Raw genomic sequence first — 20,452 nt, 5'->3', positions numbered from 1 at the left:
TACCAAGTAAGCTCGAAAACTTTTTAATATTAAAGTCATATGAAACAATTTTCTTGAAATTTTAATGTTATCGAAATCATTGAACCAATGCATGCATATATACTAAACTAGGTCTTGAATACACGTTTTTTTTTATATTTATTACGAATCAATAACGTATTATCGACAAATAATATTTCATTCATAGATTGTTGATCGCAAGCTAATTAACTTTCGAGTTTGTTGCCGAAGTTTACCGGATCATGACAATGATAAACAATAAAAACAGAGCACGTGGAAAACGTGACAAATAAGTGAATTGAAAGAGCCTTGACATTTGTTTTTTATATTTTCCATGCGTTCCCATTTGTTACATAAACTTTTCCTTAACAGTTGTTAAATGATTCGTTGTATCAAATTTGTTCTTTAAGAATCTGGTATTACTATTTATCTTCCAGAGCACGTTTGTTTACATTCTTTCATCGCGGTTTTCCCCTCGCACTTGCGCATTGCGGTGGATGAAGTTATAACCAGCGAAATCGTAGTAAAGGTCATTGCATATGCGAAATTATCGGCAAATTAGTGTCTGGGAAGTCAATAATTCAATATCGGTACATTTATGAAAATTTTGATAATATAAAGGATTTTCTTTTTTAAAAAAAGTTCATGTTCACTTCTTTTAGAGTAAAACTTAGCCATTCAAGTATATTAAACATATTTAACTTTTTTTTTCAAATTTGAAGTTTCATATGACTTTAAAACAAATCCAATAAAAAATGCAAAATACTATTATATGTCCTACAAATGCTACTGTCATCTAGGTCTTTGGCAATATTAGCAGAAAGAATCCTGGTATGCAATAATTTGTATATGACATGAAAATTATAGTGCAAATGTGAAGAATTTTCTGAGATTAAACTTGCTTTTAAAATGTTCGGGAATCAGTTTTCAAAAATCATTGCTTACTTCAGATATAACAATTAACACATGCAGAAGTTTGGTCAGGCTTTTGCTTCAAAGAATATAATGCCAAATACCTAAATTATAGTACACCACAATTATATGAGGCAGCACAAATTAATACTGAAAACCAATTTAATTGATATTCCTTTATTATAAAATTATGATCACAGTTCATTTCACATTTTCATTTCAAACAACAATTTCCAATATCTAGGAGCATGGATATAAAGTTTGTCAAAAATAATAATACATAAAGCTGTTCAAGAATTGATCGTATGGAAGTGGGTCTTATGGCCCGTTTTTAAAATTGGTGGGGTGATGATTTAAGATAGCTTAAATACTTATAGGAAATAATCAATGAAAATTTCAAGCATGGAAGTGTAAAATAAAAATTGCCTTCAGACACCAGCCCCCCTCTCCCATATTATATTCATTTCTGGAACAGCCTTGTTTGTATTGGGACTATGTATATGGGGATGACAAAAAAAGTAATGTGAAATGCTGAAAACACTGTAGCAATTACTAATTAATTATTTAACTTTGAATCATTAATGTTGGTCCACTACTCTATCGTCTGATTATTGGATTATTTCAAAATTATTTTAAGGGGTGAATTATGTTCCAGCTCGATTGTCATTTACAATGCTAAACGTTTGTTATCTGACAAAATTTTTGTTGTATTAAGTAGCAATTAGTTGTTTTAGAAATAAAACACAACCTAAATGTTATTGTTAAATACATATGCACATTCATGGCTCTACAACCTGTCGATACCTGTATCTTGGCATTGCACAAGGTCATGTGTTTCTCTGACTGTTTATGACGTCTTTATACTAAATCCATTGGATGTTGGATGTGTATTGATTGATAATTTAGTCTTAGATGCATGATTTTTTTTATTAGTTGTTATTGGCTTTGAACTAGCTGTCAGTAACTGCGAGTACTCTATGATCTGTACTTAGTGTCTTTTTGTTGTTAGGATGTACAAGTACCCGTCCACGTCGACTCTGTGTTTTTGTTCGATGTATTTCTCTTTGTATCCAACTGATGAGTTTAGCCTTTTTCAACTGATTTTTATAGTTCTTATGTTGTACTGTTACACCACTGTCCAAGGTTAGTGGGAGGGTTGGGCGCCTGCTAACATGTTTAACCCCGCCACATTCTGTATGTGCCTGTCCCAAGTCAGGAGCCTGTATTTCAGTGGTTGTGGTTTGTTGCTGTGTGTTTTTCTTTCATTATTTTGGACATAAATTAGGCCGTTAGTTTTCTCGTTTGACTTGTTTTACATTTGTCACTTTGGGGCCTTTTATAGCTGACTATGCGGTATGGGCTTTGCTCATTGTTGAAGGCCGTACAGTGACCTATAGTTGTTAATTTCTGAGTCATTTGGTGTCTTGTGGAGAGTTGTCTCATTGGCAATCATACCACATCTTTTTTATATCTAAAGAAAAAGGTCTATGTTAATATTTTTTTGTTAAAAGGTCTCCAATACTTGATATGGTATCCTTAAAACTACAACAAAAGCATCTGCATTTAATACAAGATTTCTAAGAAGAGCCAAAGATGCAAGATATCTGTTTTCTGTGAAAACTAAAGACCAATTATTGTTATTTTATCTTTTACTGCTTTGAGTTTTAAGTTTTTGTAAACATTTTTTTTTTATTTTTGGCTGTACCATTTACACTCAATATATTTCATTCCTATAGCACTACAAACGACAGTTTTGCTACTTAAAGATGACCATAATTCTTGTATTTGTCAAAGACCTTTAATAAATATTTTATTAACTTAACTTTTGCTTTATAGAAATAAATTTTGTGCACATATATATCAAATTTGACTTTTAATTTATTATAACCGGTTCTTGGGATTTTTTCATATTCTCCCGTAGGGCGGGGATGCATTAAAATAGGAAAGGTTTTTCACCGTTATTAATTATGGTAAATGTCTTAGATGTTCTAAAAAGTGTATACCAGCCTTGTACATCCTATATTGCTCATCTTGCATTCACATGTTTTCATTGTATCAACAATGGACACAACTGACTCATCATTTGTTTCCATTATAAAAGCACCTTCAAATTTTAGGATTTTATCAAATTAAAATTGGCCTATTTGTTTCCAGAATTAAAGATCTATTAACCAAAAAAGTTCTAAGTAAATATTGTGTTACTTGTTGAGAGCTATTTTTTGGATACCAACTAATCTAAAATTTCTACTTATAACATGTTCAAATGGTCTGAATTCATTATTTACATGAGTGAGTTTTTTTAATACTTTCAGTTGGTCAGTGGAAACACCAGAGACAATTTGGAGATTACACAACTTATTGATATTTTTTTTTGTACTTTTTGGTTTCACTGACCCATTGATTTTTAAAAAAAGTGTAGAATGGATTTTAAACGCTAAGTGATGACAATGACTCACATGGCTTTATACAGTTGAATTAAAAATAAATTAAATTAAATTATATTATATTTTCATATATAAATTGCACAAAATTACCCTTAAATCCTATGATCATAAAAAATTAAACGGTGGTAGACCAAACTGTTCTGGCACAAAATGTTCTAGGGAGTCTAACACTAAAGAACATTTATGATTATGTGTATCTCTATCTTGTTCTTCGTGTGGTACCCATACACACTTCATCCCTGCTGCATGAGCTGCATCTACACCATTTTGTGCATCTTCAAACACCAAAACCTTTAAATATAAAGATACTGGTGTGAAAATACTAAGACTACATGCCACAAATGAAATAAATAAACCCACTACTAATGTCAAAAAATAAAGCCTCTTTTTCTGCTCTCCCACATTCATTTAAATGGAATAGTCCTTCCTGTGCTGTACATTCTGACTTAATGAACTCTTAAATCACCAAAACATCCTTATAACTACATCAGAATTTGCTAGTCCTCTGTGTATTTAAGAAATCTACTGTATTTTAATTATTTAAATGTTTACTTATTCTTGAATTATATTTTTTGCTGAAATAAAGCTTTCAAAGATAAGTCCTTATAAAATTTCTATTGTCTGTCTTTTTTTTTTACTGTTTCCGTGATATTAAAACCGTGAATTTAGTGTGGTATATAAAGTTTGAAGAATGTAACACTTTCAAGGAAACTGCTGAAAGAAACTATTTCATTTTGATGGATACAGCTCATTCCTGGTCCCATTAAAATAGTTTTGGGTATTGGTCTTTTCTTCCCTTCATATTTCCATTAATGGTCTTCACAGCGGTATAACATGTTACTTTAATTATTCTTCCCTTAGTTTATTTATTTTGTATTTACATTGTATCATAGATCTAATTTATTTGTTCAGTGTATGTTCACTGGTGTTAATATGTCTTTTGATTGAGTTAAGCCATTTCAATTGATATTTTATAGTGTGTCTTTCTATGTTGTGATGTTACACTATTGTTTCAGATTAGGGTGAAGGTTTGGTACCATTAAAACGTTTAAACCCGCTGCAATTGTTTGCACCTGTCCTAAGTCAGGAATCTGATGTTCAGTAGTTGTCGTTTGTTGATGTGGTTCATAAGTGTTTCTCGTTTCTCATTTTTTATATAGATTAGACCGTTGGTTTTCCCGTTTGAATGGTTTTACACTAGTCATTTTTGGGGCCATTTATAGCTGTTACGTGTGAGCCAAGGCTTCGTGTTGAAGACCGTACTTTGACCTATAATGGTTTACTTTTATAAATTTTGACTTGGATGGAGAGTTGTCTCATTGGCACTCATACCACATCTTATTAAATATATTTGCATCCCTTTATAAAGTCACCAAGCATAGGTTACCATTAATGAATAAAAGTCGGCAAATCTATATTTTCAAACATTGAATTGAGAGACTGAATTTTTTTTTAAATGTATGTTGAAGAATATAGATTTAATTGTAATTTAAGTAAAACAATATCAACACACCTTTTCTGGACTAGGATTTTCTTTGAATCTTTTAGCACATATAAGGAATATATCTGGTGCTGGTTTACCATGTTTAACCTCTGGATCATCTGTGCTTAGCACAGAATGTAAAAACAAACTGAAAAAATCTTTGTGATTTCTGGTTTTAAGCTCCATCAAATGTTGACTTGATCCTGTTGCTATGGCAATAGGAATGTTGTGTTTGTGTAAATGTCTCACCAATTTCTCTGCACCTATCAAAAAAAACAATCGTTGTGAAAAACATCTTAATTATAATGTAACTCATACTTTTAAAATTATCTTTTAGATACAATGTTACCAATTCTATTACTGTAAATTTGTGACCGGGAAACTTTTTTTACATTCCTTAACATGCAAAATAACTTTACTTGTAATGAAATTATTGTGCAAAGGAGGAAGTATGATAGAAAAACAAAGGATATGGGGTATCAATCCATGATACAATATCAGACTATGCACAGCAAAAAACACACAAAAAGCAAAGGAACAGCACTTTTACTGATACATATAAGAGCCCTAATTTGGCCCAAAAAATTGCAAAAATATTTCAAGACTTTCATAATTATGTTAAATTTATTGATAAATGAATAGGCTAATATAATTTAGAGCAGAACGTTACCTTGTGATGTTAATCTGACTTCATAAACATTTTGTAAATTGACAGATTTTACCAAACTGGGCAATTTTCATATACATGTAGTTTTTTGATAAAATAGATATGAACAAAGACTATTTACATACAATGACAAACTCAAAATATATTTGGGTACAGCCTTTGTTCTTATTTAAATATTTAATGACAAGATTTCAAAATGAGGCAATTTCAACCAAATAAGAAGTTCAGTAGTTTCTGATAAAAGTCTGACAAAACATTTTAAGTTCATTCAATAAATTGAAAAGTTCAAAATATCTTCAAACAGGAAGTAGATACCTGACATATTAGAAAGTGCTCACACTTTACAACTCCTCACTGTTGAGCTGATGACCAAATATAAAGTCATTATCTTTAGTAGTTCCTGAGACAAAGGTGACAAAATCTTTTAACTTCATTCAAAAAATTGAAAAATTTAAAGTATGGGCAAACAGGAAATAGGTATCTGACAGATCCACAAAATGCTCACATGTTTAAACTCATCACTGTTAAGCAGCTGGCAAAATATGAAGTTATTCTGTTCAAGAGTTTCTGAGAAAACTGAGAAAAAATATTTGTAGGACTAACAGACTGATGGAAGGATGGACAATGTAATTGTAATATAACCCCATTCTAAAAGTGGGGTATAACATTTGTTATTTATATCTTTTTTGTTATATACCTGGCATGAAATCAACTTTTGGAAATAATACTTCTTGCTCTTTGTGTGCCAATGCTAGATATTCTTCAACTGTTAAAGGTAATTCTAATTCATCTGAAATTAAATAAAAAATCACCAATTATTACCTTAGTTTACAAACGTTTGCCCAAATAGCATGTATAAATGTATTCAATTATTTAACTCTATTCTTCATATAGCTGAATACTGTTGTTGTGGTTAAAATATTAACTTAGCTAACCTATCCTCCACAGAGATAACAATATCTTATAGTTTGGCATGCAGGTGATAATTCAAGTCCCAAGAGCAGATAACTGTTGTTGTCTTAAGGGAAAGCATTTAGTTTCAGGATTGAAATCAATCAAATGAAAGTCTGCATGCTAGCTAACTTGAAGCTTTACATGTAGTAGTTTTCATGTAAAATGTGTAAATTATGTGGTACTGTTACGTACATAATGTAATATATTCTTATAAATATTGTAATGTGGAATTTATAAGTGTACTCGATGAAATATTCAAAAGAGATTTTTAATTTCAACCATGTTCTTTAAAATGTTGCTTTAATAAATGAGCAAAGTAACTGTAAGCATTTGCTGTAACATTTTTATGAAGTTGTTACAATATATTATGTACATATCATGTCTCCTTCTATTATAGTTCACTGAAATGCAGCAAATTGATGCAATGTTTATGTTGAAGTCAACACTTTTTTTTATTTCACTGCCCTTCACTTCATCACAGCATTTATACCATACATAGAAAATATTGCTTGATTTTATTCACACCAGATAGCATAATAAAGTATTTCCAAAAATCATTTTTTTCATACCTGCAGAAGGGTAAAGCTCTTATGGTCTTTGTCATATATTTTGAATGCATGAAGATCACTCAGTGCAACCATATTCGTTCAAGTCTTCATTCTCAGTCCTATAATTGATTTTGAAAAACTTGCAACAGCTAAGCCTACTTTTGTTATTAGGTAATTGACATATTTAACTTCAAAGCATTTTTCTAGGAGGGGTTTAGCAATTAAAAATTATTCTGATTGATGTCTTAATTAGTGTATGTATAAGTTTTATGATGGTGTCTTTAGTCCCCTACCGACAAAGTCGAAGGGGACTTTAGGTTTGCAACTTTGCACTCTGTCCGTCTGTCCATCCGTCAGTCCAGCAACTCAGTTTTCCACACTTTTTTCTTCGTTCTTGAAGATATTGATTTGATATTTGGTATATAGTTTTATCATGACAAGTTATAGATCAAGTTCGAATTTTGTTCCGGTCTGATGATTTAGTCCAGAGTTATGGTCCATAAAAAAACTCCATAACTAATGTTAGAGTACTATGTTAAACCATATAATCTGTACAAAGGGAGATAACTCATTTTTAAAAAAACATTCCTTGGAAAATTGTTTGAGGAATTTTGTGGCAGGTTGATATGTTATTTTGTATAAACTAATTTTCTGAATGCTACATGTATATATATTTTGTGTACAAGATGTAAGTTTGTACAAATTATAATTTGTACAGGGTTTTTGTACAAGTTATAAGTTTTTTGACACATACCTTCTTGCACCAGGTGATACAGGTTTATCTTCTAAAATGTATCAGTTTAATGTTTTAAATTCAAATTTATATACTTCAACCTAACATTTAGTGCTATTCTCCTTGTCCTCAAACTGGAAATAAGGACACCAGTATTGTTTAAATTCTAATTTTATTTTTCTCCTTATACCAAAATCATATCCATCAAAAGTCTTTTTGAGTTCTTATAATGTTTTTGGAATCAATGCTCAGTATTAGACTGTATCATGTAGTTGTGAAAATATGACAGAAATATACGAAACAAAAGACTGTGTGCTTTCATCATCCATTTGTGTTAAGCGGTTCATAAAACACTGATAACTTGTACAAAAAATCTGTACAAATTATAATTTGTACAACATGACAACTTGTACACAACATATACATATATATATTTTTTATTAAGTGAAATCCTTTAATTAGATAAGAATCTATTTTCATTAAGGTATATATTTCATTACATTACATTGTGTAGATAAAAGTTGTCAACATTTTATAGATAAGTTACAAATCTATATTAGTTTGTGACAAATGAAAGAAAAAATATTTGGAACTATTAATTATATTTGATTGTAATTTGAAAATAGATATACATTGTATTACATCATATCTAATTTTAGAGAACTATTAATCATATCTAATGTTAGAGTGTTATAGGTTTTCCACACTTTTTTTTATCATGCTTGAAGATATTGATTGACAATTGGCATGATTGGTATATAGTTTTATCATGACAAGTTACAGATCAAGTTCAATTTTTGTTTCAGTCTGATAATTTAGTGCAGAGTTATGGTCCTTGGACTTGAAAAATTCACTCATATATTCAGTTTTCCACACTGTTTTTAGTCATGCTTGAAGACATTGACTTGATATTTTCTTTTTGTTTACACCATGACAAGTTATAGAACAAATTAGCATTTTGTTCCAGTATAATGATTTTTTACCCGGTAGGGGACTATGTATTGCTATGAATGCTTGTTTATTTAGTTTTTTTTTTGTTTTTTGGTGTTTTTTTTGGGGGGGGGGGGGGGGGGACTAAGGAGGTGGGAGGAGGTGGTTTGAATATAAATAGAAATACTTTAAAATCAAATTGTTTCTTTCAAGTTTTTACTGGATAATCCAGGAATTATCAAATGAATGTACTTTATATTGACCATTTCTACTGTATAAATTATAATGTTATCTTGGTTATGTAAAATGTTGTGTGATCTATTGTGAGTGGAATGTGAGAGCTTCATGGGAAAAATAATGTTTGTACTAATTGAGCTTACCCTCTTGAAATAAAGATGATAATTATTATAACTGACTAAATAGCATTGAATGTAAAACATTAAGTATGAAATACCAATGATTATCTTTGATGCTTCAGTTTCTTTCTTCCCCATTTGACGACATTTGATTGCCCATGTAAAATTCTTGCCATATTTAGATACAATGCCTTGTGTAATCTGTGTATACAGCTTTTCTGTATCTGAAATAATAAAAAAGATTAATGTTTCTTATTTTCTCTTTTTTCAATCTGTCTTATAATCATGATAAAGATAAAGAAGAGAGACAAATGTTTTTTAAGATTAAAAAAATATATAAAAGTAAAGCTAGAATAAAATCCAGTAATGGAAGAAAAAGTAAACAAATGTGAATAGGAAGATAGTTTTAACCAATTTTGGAAGAAAAAAATGACACACCAAAATCATTTAAAAACAATTATGACAAAGTCTAATAAATAATGGGAACACATGAGAAATTAAAATCAAACATCAATCTATAACCTCACTTATTATACATGGGTCTAAAACGCTGAAGTGGAAAAACATGGAAGTGTAAAATCAATTTCTGTATTCTTGCGCAAAACCAGATCAGTATCAATCCTGGAGATGAGCATGGCAGCTTAATGGAAACTTTTAAGTGGTCTTTCGGAGAAATAAGACTAGTTTTTCTTGATCTACAGACAATCATTCAGCATGCAAGTTGAATTATATGTTAAAAAATTGTATATTTGTAATACTTGTTCTGTATGTTTTTTGTGAGGGCCTCAAGGTAGATTAGTGAATTCTAATTGAGTCACCCTCTTTAAACATGTTAAATAAAGTCATTATTATTATTAACATAAGAAATTGATTTTCTGTACATAAACAGGCAGTTTAGAAATTTCTTATTAAGGCACATATACAAAATTTGGACAAGTGGTACATGTATTCTGATTTTAAATTATTATGATTAAGTTGTTAAAAAAGTTAATGGTAAACCTTGTATTTTGTAAACTAAGTCAAGTTAAATCAGACAGCAATAATTCTTGACATATAAAATTAAAAATATATGTACTTTTACAGTATATAAGTTAGAAAACCTACCTAGTAGAAGCCCATCAACATCGAAAATAATGTGGCTTATGGTAGAAGACATCTTGGATTTTTAATTTAAATAGGTCCCTGATCTGGACTACTTGAATATCAAAACTAAGAGTGGGATTCAGAAAATTTGCGTTTTTGTCTCATTCTGATGAAGTGTCTTGTTTTGATTTCAATATTTGTTTATGAAATGACTTGTTTTGAATGATTTCATCATGTTTGATGAAATGCCTTGTGTTGATTTCATCATGTTCATCACCATAAATGTACCCTATAAATTTAATGTACATGTTGCATCCGGTTAACATGGTTAAACAGAAATATTTGAAATTCCATCTTTTTTTTAAGAAATATAGCATGGCATCCATAACAGAATCTTAAATAAGAAAATCATTTCAGATACAAAATGTATGTAGCATCACATTATCAAGATGCACTCATGCAGTACCATAGCTCTTATGGTCCTTGTGATTTTTTTTGATTTTTTTTTGTAATTGTGAACCACACAAAATAAGAACACAAGGACCATAAGAGGCTACTGTTCCAAAGCTACCAGGCTGCAGTACACACTACCATGATGCTAGAAGACACAGAGAGAACACTGTAATACATGAAAAGGCATTAACATATGCTTCTTTGAAATTCGACAGTGGTGTATTTTCGACTAAAAGGTAAATCAGGAAAGTAATATGGGATTTATTATAGAAACTTCGTCTTTGTGGGGTCAAGTCATCCTGTTTCTGTCATTCAACAGTTCAACAGCCCTAAGACCCTTCTAAGGCCCAACTCAAACACTTTAATTGGTTGCAGTTATAAAAACATTTTCATAGTCATAATATTATAAACTAGGCATATTTCCTTTCAGGTAAACTTTTTCTGTATACAATATAAAGTCATACCCAGTAGAAGCCCATCAACATCAAAAACAATGTGACTAATGGGGGCTGACATCTTGGATTTTGTAACTCGAAAATAGGTCGACGGATTTGGACTACAACTTAGCTCCGGAAAACTATCGACAGTCGGTTAAAAAGTCATTAATATTACTTTAAATAGCATGAAATAAACCTTTTATCGCCAGCTTATATCAGGTTAACCTAATATTGGATTAAAGAATACCACGATTGTTACATAAATTGATTTATTGATCGGTTATTCAGGTATAAAAAAGGTAAAACAATGTCATTAAGAATACAGATTTAAATTCCTTTTAAGTCATGTCTAAGCATATCTTTTCAAATTTAAATCGTCTGCGCAGTCAGCGGAAGCACTTTCAACACCATAACAGTATTTTTGTAGATATTAAGCTGAAGTGGCAACTCACTAAATTATAAATTAATAGTTGTGCAATCGTCATTCAGTTATTGAATTTCGATATGGTTTTCAAAATAACACAACATGACATAACTTCACTATAACGGACTTTAAAAATACATGTAAGTATGTTTAACTATCAATGCTTTGTCGTGTACTAAAGTTAGGTGCATATTAGTTTCGTTTTTTTTCTTCAAGTTGGTTACTACTAGTCAATCAACATCATTACTCCTTTCTTCAAGTTTTTCATGTTTACAGTTTTTACTGGACTTCAGTGCCTATTGAAGGTTGATAAATGATGTGTTCTTACTAGATCTTAATTACCTGAAGGGTTGTCATGGAACACATGATAAACTATTGTTATGAACATCTAAATTAAGACGTTAACTTCAAGTGGGCCCCAGTGATACATTTGCACGCTGCATATTTCTTATCTATAAGTACAGGAAAGATCTATAAGTATAGTAGGGTCTGGGTGGGGTTTACAGAGTAGAGAATAGCGGGCGGAAAAGTGCAGAATACAGGGCAACATACATAACGAATAGAGAAAAATAGGCTAAGAAAATAAAGAATAGAGAATAGTGGGATGCTAAAATATAAAGAATAGAGAATAAGGGTAAACATAAATAAGGAATAGAGAAAAATGGTCTAAAAAGATATGAAGGATCCCCATCCAGAACCTTGTATAGGAAAGCCTGTTAGGCGGATGCAGCATTTAATTTATTGGAATGTACTTAATTTGAAATAGTTATACATATTGCCTACATCATTAATGTGTTAATAGTTTTATGTGTAAACCTTTTCAATACCTGATATAAATGTCCCATTTGTATGGGAGTTCGTGTAACTGTTGCCAAATACCCAATTTAAACAGGAGTTTGTCACAGTCAGGTTGTAAGACCCATTATATCAGTCAGTGGTGTTTGTCGCAGTCGGAATTGTTTCAGTATAGAATTGTTTTGGGTAAACATTCGATCTTGGTTCACCTGGTTAATTGATTCAGTTGTTTGCTTAATTTCTCATTACACTGGTAACATGCATTTTCATGACGAATGATATGACCATAAACAAGCTAAGCACGGTCGGTTTCTGAAATGAAGAGACATTTTTTTTACTGCGTCGGTTAATTTTCATGACAAACAAAATCAAGCATTGGTATTATAATCATGCCAGTGCCGAAATGATAGATTGTACAATTAGGGACTGTAAGTCTATCAGCAGTGGTGCCGATCCAATTGCAGCAAAACAAAAAGCATGATCAGATACCAATTTCCTTCAGTTCAATATGTGTTATGGAAAAACATTCATCATGTACAATGTACGCTTGAGACAAACAGTTTGGAAAGTCAAAAATAGAAAACGTTTGAAAGCATAAATTTCCAAAAGACATAAACAAAACAACCAAAACCGCCATAGGGCAACGGGTTTCATTGGTAGAAGGGAAAAATCAATATGACGACATTGCTATACGCATTTTATGGGTCACACTCATTGATTAAGTACAAACAGATTAATACACTTGTATGATGTCTTGAATATTCTCTTACAGCAGCTGATAAACAACATATAAAACAAAGTCGCATGTTTCCACAATCGGAGTCACATGATCATGCAATGCTTACAAATCACTTAAAACTTCGGAAAAGCTCGAAAAAAATATTCTTATGGCACTGTCAACGTATATTTGTTCCGCCTAACTGAAGTTCCACTGGAAACTTTGTTATAAACAATGTCATAATATCTGTTCCTGTTGGAACAAATACTCTATACCATTTATTCCGTTAGGAACATTTACTGTAATATTTATTCCAGTGGAAATAATATTCCAGAATATTGTTTCCTTTTGGAACTTATATTATGTAGGAACTTCTATTCCGTGACAACCAGACTTTCTCAAATTAAACATAAACTATATATATGACAGAGACCTCGGGTAAGTGACTTTGTCTCAAATGAGGGAGAATATCGATTCGATCCCCGATTTGGTCAAGCCAAAACAATGTTAAATTGCAATAGACTCCTTTCTCAACTTATCACACAGTATTAAAGAATAAGAGAAAATACTGGTAAATTGGACATTTTTGTAAGATAGAGAGTCTTGCAAACTGCTTCCTTCTGAACAGCATGGACCTGTCTAATTATGTCGATTGGATACAAAACATAGCTGTTTTATATGAAAGTAATATCACTATAATCGTCCTGCTATGATATGCATGTAAAATTTAAAGCCGGGACCATGCATCCATAATTCATCTTAGTATCGACAAATTGATAGACTGTTATCACATGAAACAGTATCAATTTTACTGCACCAGATCGTATTTCGACAAAAATGTCTTTTCAGTGATGCGCTAGGCCAAACTGATTGAAAAAACAAAACCTTAATATAGCATTAACGTTAAAGTACGGATATAATCGAAACGTATTGCCAAGTCTGGAAAGGAAATAGAGCTATGAATGAGGGGATACGTCCATGCCTTAATTTTAAAGGATTTCCATAGTAGAACAGTATCTGTGTTTTCATGCAAGTACTGAAGTACTGAACTTATACGCTGACGAGATCCTCGTGAAATAACAGTCAACCAGCAGATGAGTCTGCTTTTGGTAGTCATAACAGACATACAATAGTACCAAATTAATTGCACCAGATTAGCATTTCGACAAAATATGTCTAGCTCTTTTTTGCTTCCGCGATGCTGGAATCCAAATCATTTGAAAATCAAAACGTAATATCAGAGACAATTGATAATAGATAATAGAAAAGGACCAAACAAGTCCTTTGATTCAAAGTCCGTGTTTTGCTGAGAGATGCTTGAAACATTATGCCTAAAAATATATGAAAACGAATGTACAAATAGCTTTATGTTTTTATATTTTGTCAAAGTTTTACTGAAATCATGTCAGTAACTTCAGATGCCTTACTGGTACATAATACATATCCACTGTTGTATAAATAGCAAGGTTCATGTTTTGCCAGACTTTATAGATCATCATAATTGTAGTTATTTACAAACAAAATGATCTTGTATTTATATGAACTTTACAATTAAACATTCGATCAAAATTTTTAAACAAATTTTACTATTTTTTTTTTCATTTCCAGTTATCCAACGAAATGTAATGGCTGACAAGAAAACAGAGTATGAATAACCTTTTTGGATTTAAATCTCCTCGCAAAACTACTACATTTACATTTGATGCCGAAATAGACACGTTAAGGGCAAATACTGGGAGGACCAGCTACGATGCTGCGGTCGATCGGACGAGATATACTGAGAACAGCAATGACTTTTATGCATCTAAAACAGAAATGAATAACCCTTTTGGACCTATATCTCCTGGGAAATCTACATTTGATGCCGGAATAGACTCGTTAAGGGCAACTGCTGGAAGGACCAGTTACGATGCTGCTGTTGATCGGACTAGATTAAAGGAGAACAACGAGGACTATTATACATCCAAGAAGAAAATAGACGATGATAGAGGTTCCTTAAGGGTATTCTATCCTATTACAGAGGTGTGGAAAAAAGAAAAAGCCGAACAATTCAAAATAAAAGTTGAAAAGAGCTTTAGGTTTGGACATATGAAAAACTTTTACGATAGAACCGCCCCAAAGGAGACTATTTCTGTTGAAGGAGACGGAAATTGTTTTTTTCGTGCCATTAGTATGTGTATAATTGGTTCAGAGCACGAGCATTTGCGCGTTCGGGAACTCATTACTAAACATGTTGGAGAAAATCCTGAATTATATCGAACTTTTTTACTAAGTCGAGGAGGCATGAATCAGTACTTAACTAGTATGAGAAGACCTCGAGAATGGGCAACGGATGTCGAAATTTTAGCTGCAGCTACTTTATTAAAGACCGTCATTGAAGTTTATTTTCCATGCCGAGTGAAAGGAAATATTGAATTCAGATGGCAAACATTTAAACCTCTGACGCATCAAGAAATAACATATCCAGTAATTTATTTGTCGAATAAAAATGATCATTTCGATCCAGTTTTAGATGTCAACGTAGAAGTTGAGATAAGCAGAAGGAATAACCAACCAGAATCTCCAAGAAGATCACGTGACAATTACCATGATCCTTCTGTATATAGCACCCCAGTGTCGAAAAGCTATGCTCATGACTCCACGTTTAATCGAATACATGGTAGGCCTGGCTCAAACTATTCAAACTCGAATAGTCATTATAATCGAAACCCGTCAAGATCACATCCGAATGTTCAATTTTAGACTGTTTAAATGAATTTCAGATTTTCAAGAGTGATTGCAGTAATGTAATTGCTTGGGAGTTGTCGTAAAGTATTCATTTGACATTGAATCATCCCGTAGTCATAATAGTGTTGTTTGGTTGAGGTTCTTTTCCAAAAAGAGTTCCGTATAACTCAATTTGAATGGAGAGGTGTATTGATTGATTAATTTGATTAAAGATTGGCAGATTCCAGTTTTTGAAATATTATAAGACAACTATCCACCGGAGTTCAATGACGAAGATACAAGCAATCGTAGGTCACCGCCTTAAAACTTATTTAAAACAGAAAATTAAAACAGAAAAAAAACATGTCATAGAATGAATAATTAATTTTGATGTTAACGCCATTTATAGTTATAAAAGCAAGCGGATATGAAAAAAATGCATGTAAATGATTATTTTATATTCAGAAAGTATGAACGGAACAAGCAGTTCAATAAATCATTAATTTTGCTTGGCTTATGGGTATATGAAGACTTGTTCATCCCGAAAAGTTATATTTCCCTCGGGTGATGCCTTGGGAAACATTAATGTTCTTAGGTGAACAAATCTTTATCCCTACGGCAGGGCAAATAAATGTATAATGTCTCTTTAGTTTTTCGTTTGATTTTTAAAATCGGATCATTCATGTACATGTACAGTCAAATTTAGATCTCAATAGCACGTTCGAATCAAATTAGATTCAAGAAAAAAATTGCAATCAAAATTTTAAATTTGAAGTACTGATATTCCAAATAACACAATTTTATTGTGAAAAATCTATGCAAGTATAAATGATTATGTATTCACTGCATGCTGATATGTAAGCTTTCGGTTGTATTTTATGAACAAACCAATAGGTCGATAAAAATATGTATGAGAATATAGAAAAGATTGTTACATTTTTCGAACCCCGTAATTTAGGTCTCTTTAAACAGCTACATTGTAAATATCATGTGTTTATATATGGCAGAGAAATGTATATATTGCCTTGCCTTCTTAATGATTCGTCTATTTCCTTTAACTTAATAATATTATTTAATGTTGTCATTGTTTAATACTTTGATTGCTTGTTATTGTTGTTAAAATGTTTGCAGAATAAAAAGTGACAAAAAAGATGGTTTGGTTTGTTTAGCGTATAATATGATAGTCAATTTTACAACTCCATTCAGATCCCCCTTTTTACATGAAAATTAATGAATAAATAATATTAATAAAATGCATCGATAGGTCGAAAAACAATGTCTTCAACAATCGTGTACGAATAAGGAACAATGTATGATGATTTTTTAAGGGTCTGATGATAAGGAAAGGATTACAAGTCTGAAGTAATCAAGAATTAAAAAACAAAGGTACTTCTCAAACGAAGATACTGATAAGTCAGTAAAATACATCAGGTACATATATATATAACTTTATTTCCTCTATGATAGAGATTTGGTGTACATGAAGTATATAAAACAGAAAATTAAACAACAAAGAATGTAAGTTACTGTTTCAAGTTAAAGAAGAGAAAACATGAGCACTGTCTATTATGGAGATAACGGACACATATTCTATCGACTGTGAAAACCTATATATGTAGATTTTTTCCACACGACGAACACAAATCTTGGATAAAAAAGTCAACTCGTCATTTTCTAATTCATATGACGTATTGCATGAGAGAATTGTCGTTGTGAATTCAGGTGCCTTAAAAGGGCATTAGTTCTCCAATGCCTGTTCGCCGATCTTACCGAAAATCTCATATTTGATTTATAACATAGTAAAACATATATCCAGATAAAAAAAAGTCAAAACGATTAACCATACATTGACTTGTTGTAATATATCAGCAATGTGTGCGTATTTTAGACTTGACACCATCTAATCATCCATCGAGATGACCTCCGAAGACTGTCGCTGGTCATAATACACAATATAACTATAAATATGAATAGACTGACAAGAACGTGCAATCATATGATGGCGATTTTTCTAGGCCTGTTTGATTACATGTTATAGATTAAACATATTTGTAAAGAATCGTTATACCTGTATAAGATTAACTATTTGTTGTGAGACTACGAAATGGCTCGCTCCATTGTTTCTCTTTTCACTGTTGACAATACTTTTTTTTATGAATGAAAATCTTAACAACATACTGAAAACATGTGCAACACATCTCCACTAAGGGTCAAGTTAAAGTTTGCATGCATACGGATGCACATGAGATGACTTGCAAGTCAATAATGCATTGGTCAGTGAACAATGTTTTAGCTTATATTGACGAAATTGGACCAACATAACTTTATTCTTTCTATATATCGCTTTTAAAAATATTCGAAACAAAAAGACTTATCTTACTTTAATGTTTTGTCTGATTCGTAGATAATGCCTTAAAGGTCTAGCTAGGATGTACAAGAAACATAACCACTTCTAAAAAATATGGAAAAAGGCCAATTTTTAGCTGTTTGTAGCCAAAACAATTATCCGATCAAAAACTAGAATATAAACTTTACGTAAACATTTTTTTTTATTGAGAATATGCTGGGCATTTTGATTATTTCTATATTGTTTTGATCTTACATAAACCAACTGTTTTTTACATTTTGATCTTTTGGAGCGGTAATTTTCCCGTTTTCCTTTTGATAATGTACATTTGTAATTTTACTTGATCCTTGCCCTGTCCTGTGATTATGGCACAACAACAAATATGGATTAAAAAGCTTTTGAACTTAAATAATACAGTAGTGACATGATAGTGTGATACCCCTTTTAATGTCACCGCTCTAGAATAATGATATGAAATTACTATAAAAATGAAGAAGCGCTAGAATTTTGTTCGTATAAGATTGTAAGACATGACCATTCACCATAGCACCAGATTTAGATAGGCGCATTTTTTTTTTGGGGGGGGGGTAATTTGTTTTAGTTTAAACTAAACTAACATTGTTCCTGTTTATTATTGAAACGTTGAAAAAAAAGTTTGTTCCGACAACCCCCCTCCCCTCGAAAAAAACACACATACACGCTTAATAGTAATAAAAATATCCTTGGATTCATCTTTAAGGACATGTTCGAATATTTTACATTCTACTGCTGGAACAAACGTACACAGATGAAGCTGCAATACCATGAATTTATGAGAAAGAGCTTGAGAATATACATTCTGAACAGGATCAAAATGTTTAGATTTAATTTAAATTATGATAATGACGATGAATGGCTATTTAAAAGAGCATGATTCAGTATAAACCAAGAAAAACAAAATACTATCTGTGGTGATGCATGCATAGAGTTCATAGCCAAGTGATCAAGTTGAAGAGAAGTAGGTTCAAAAATGGACTACAGTACTTCAGCAATCTTTATTTACAATGCATCGTAATATCACTTTTCTTCAAATAAAGGATACTCATACGTATAAATTGGACGTGAGTGAAAGGCACAGACTGATCCTTAAATAAAGTGGGTATTACATAATACAGATTACGTAATGTTAGGACAACTTAATTGAAATGTCAATTTACATTTTGAAGAATAATAGAGTTTCCGTGCATTTCACTCCAGTTATTTGTACATTGATGGATGGATTAAGTAACCATCCACAGGACATGGAAAAAAAAACAGCATAAACCAAACAGTACTTACAGCTTGTGATATATTCTTTTAAAAATGTTATCAAATGAATTTATTTACTTGCTTTATTCAAAAAGATGTTATCGGTGACCTTAAGTAAGGGTTGACTGGGGCATAAAAACATGGTCATCCTTTCAGTTGGACTTCTCCTGTCCGGCAGTATAACCGTTAAATCGGATGCCTAGGGTGTAGGATGTAGGTTGGGTGTTAATAAGTAGCAACGCTTCAACCTCTAACATACATTAGTTTTCCGGTGGCATAAAGTTCACATTTCCTGCCCTTCATCTCGGTCAACATATTCTTTCAGAACAATACTTATTGTATAACTTGTGTTCGGCCGGATTGTAGTCCTGAATATCTCGAACTATTGTCTAGCTAGTTGTATAGATTCCTAATAAGTTATACGATTGGTTAGCCATGTAGTGTGTTCACATTTTAGACTTGAATACCTGTTGGTCTGTACCACTGCATGTGGACTATCAGTATCAAAGTGTCCCATCAAACCGGTATCCTGTGTTTCGGTAATGAAATGATTTAAATGAAACATTTTGTCTGTAAATTTCCAATTCATAAATAATGTAATCACACGAACTCTAATTGAAAATTGCATCTCCCTCATGTAAATGGTTTTATTTACGCTTCTGGCTCTTATGTTTTTATCCTCAGTCTTAAAAAGTTTTATATTTTCGTTTTTCAAAGCTTTGGTATCGGTATAATATAAGATGTGGTATGATCATCAATGAGACAACTAGCCACTAAGAGTTTACTTGATGCAGATTATACGCGTCATTCTCATGGAGATCGGTTTGTTGTACTGTTTTGTTTTATTACCAATGGTGTGGTTGGTACTTTGGTGGTACTTAGGGTACAATCCACACAGTAGCTAGTGCTTTGGTACTTACATACATTTTAAACACTACATTATGTCTGTCAATATTCAATTCATTAATCCATGTAACTACATCAAACCAATGTTTTCGTTTTCCAAAATTATATCTTATATTGTTCTGAATGTTGGTTTTAGATTGTTCAAAAAATCAGCTGTACAATTTAAAGTTTAAATTTTTTTTTTATCATTGTGGTCTTTTGTTGCTGTTTCATTTCCGTATACCCAATACATCTTTTTTCAAAATCAAATGTTTCATAATTTTGGTGTT

The 20,452-nt window shown here is 31.6% G+C and overlaps 2 protein-coding genes across 3 annotated transcripts; one reads left to right on the top strand and one right to left on the bottom strand.

The window, feature by feature from the left end:
- Positions 1–1,073: 1,073 nt before the first annotated feature.
- LOC127738503 (pseudouridine-5'-phosphatase-like) lies at positions 1,074–11,079 on the bottom strand. Of its 2 annotated transcripts, none has more exons than XM_052249791.1 (5): positions 11,028–11,079; positions 9,126–9,251; positions 6,204–6,296; positions 4,870–5,102; positions 1,074–3,647 (listed from the first exon to the last, which is right to left on the bottom strand). In XM_052249791.1, exons 1-5 carry the CDS (start codon positions 11,077–11,079, stop codon positions 3,462–3,464), a joined length of 690 nt encoding a protein of 229 aa, XP_052105751.1. In that variant the 3' UTR covers positions 1,074–3,461. The 2 variants fall into 2 exon arrangements, with proteins under 2 accessions (XP_052105751.1, XP_052105750.1); XM_052249790.1 differs by lacking the exon at positions 11,028–11,079 and adding an exon at positions 10,132–10,222.
- Positions 11,080–11,387: 308 nt separating this feature from the next.
- Positions 11,388–16,795, top strand: LOC127738497 (uncharacterized). The gene is made up of 2 exons (XM_052249784.1): positions 11,388–11,564; positions 14,546–16,795. The coding sequence occupies exon 2, from the start codon at positions 14,585–14,587 to the stop codon at positions 15,677–15,679; it is 1,095 nt and encodes a 364-aa protein (XP_052105744.1). The 5' UTR covers positions 11,388–11,564; positions 14,546–14,584; the 3' UTR covers positions 15,680–16,795.
- Positions 16,796–20,452: the final 3,657 nt, after the last annotated feature.

The sequence above is a fragment of the Mytilus californianus genome, unplaced genomic scaffold, assembly GCF_021869535.1.
Source record: "Mytilus californianus isolate M0D057914Y unplaced genomic scaffold, xbMytCali1.0.p SCAF_4, whole genome shotgun sequence".
Lineage (NCBI taxonomy): Eukaryota > Metazoa > Mollusca > Bivalvia > Mytilida > Mytilidae > Mytilus > Mytilus californianus.
The sequence above is the reverse complement of the archived record's forward strand: the minus strand, read 5'-3'. Positions and strand labels throughout refer to the sequence as shown.

Excerpts from the sequence above, each read along its gene's own strand:
- LOC127738503 (XM_052249791.1), bottom strand. The coding sequence starts at position 11,079 with ATGTCAGCCCCCATTAGTCACATTGTTTTTGATGTTGATGGGCTTCTA. Across the intron at positions 6,297-9,125 it reads AGCATCAAAGATAATCATTG|ATGAATTAGAATTACCTTTA; the intron begins GTATTTCATACT and ends ATTTAATTTCAG. Across the intron at positions 3,648-4,869 it reads AAAATCCTAGTCCAGAAAAG|GTTTTGGTGTTTGAAGATGC; the intron begins GTGTGTTGATAT and ends TTATATTTAAAG.
- LOC127738497 (XM_052249784.1), top strand. The coding sequence starts at position 14,585 with ATGAATAACCTTTTTGGATTTAAATCTCCTCGCAAAACTACTACATTT.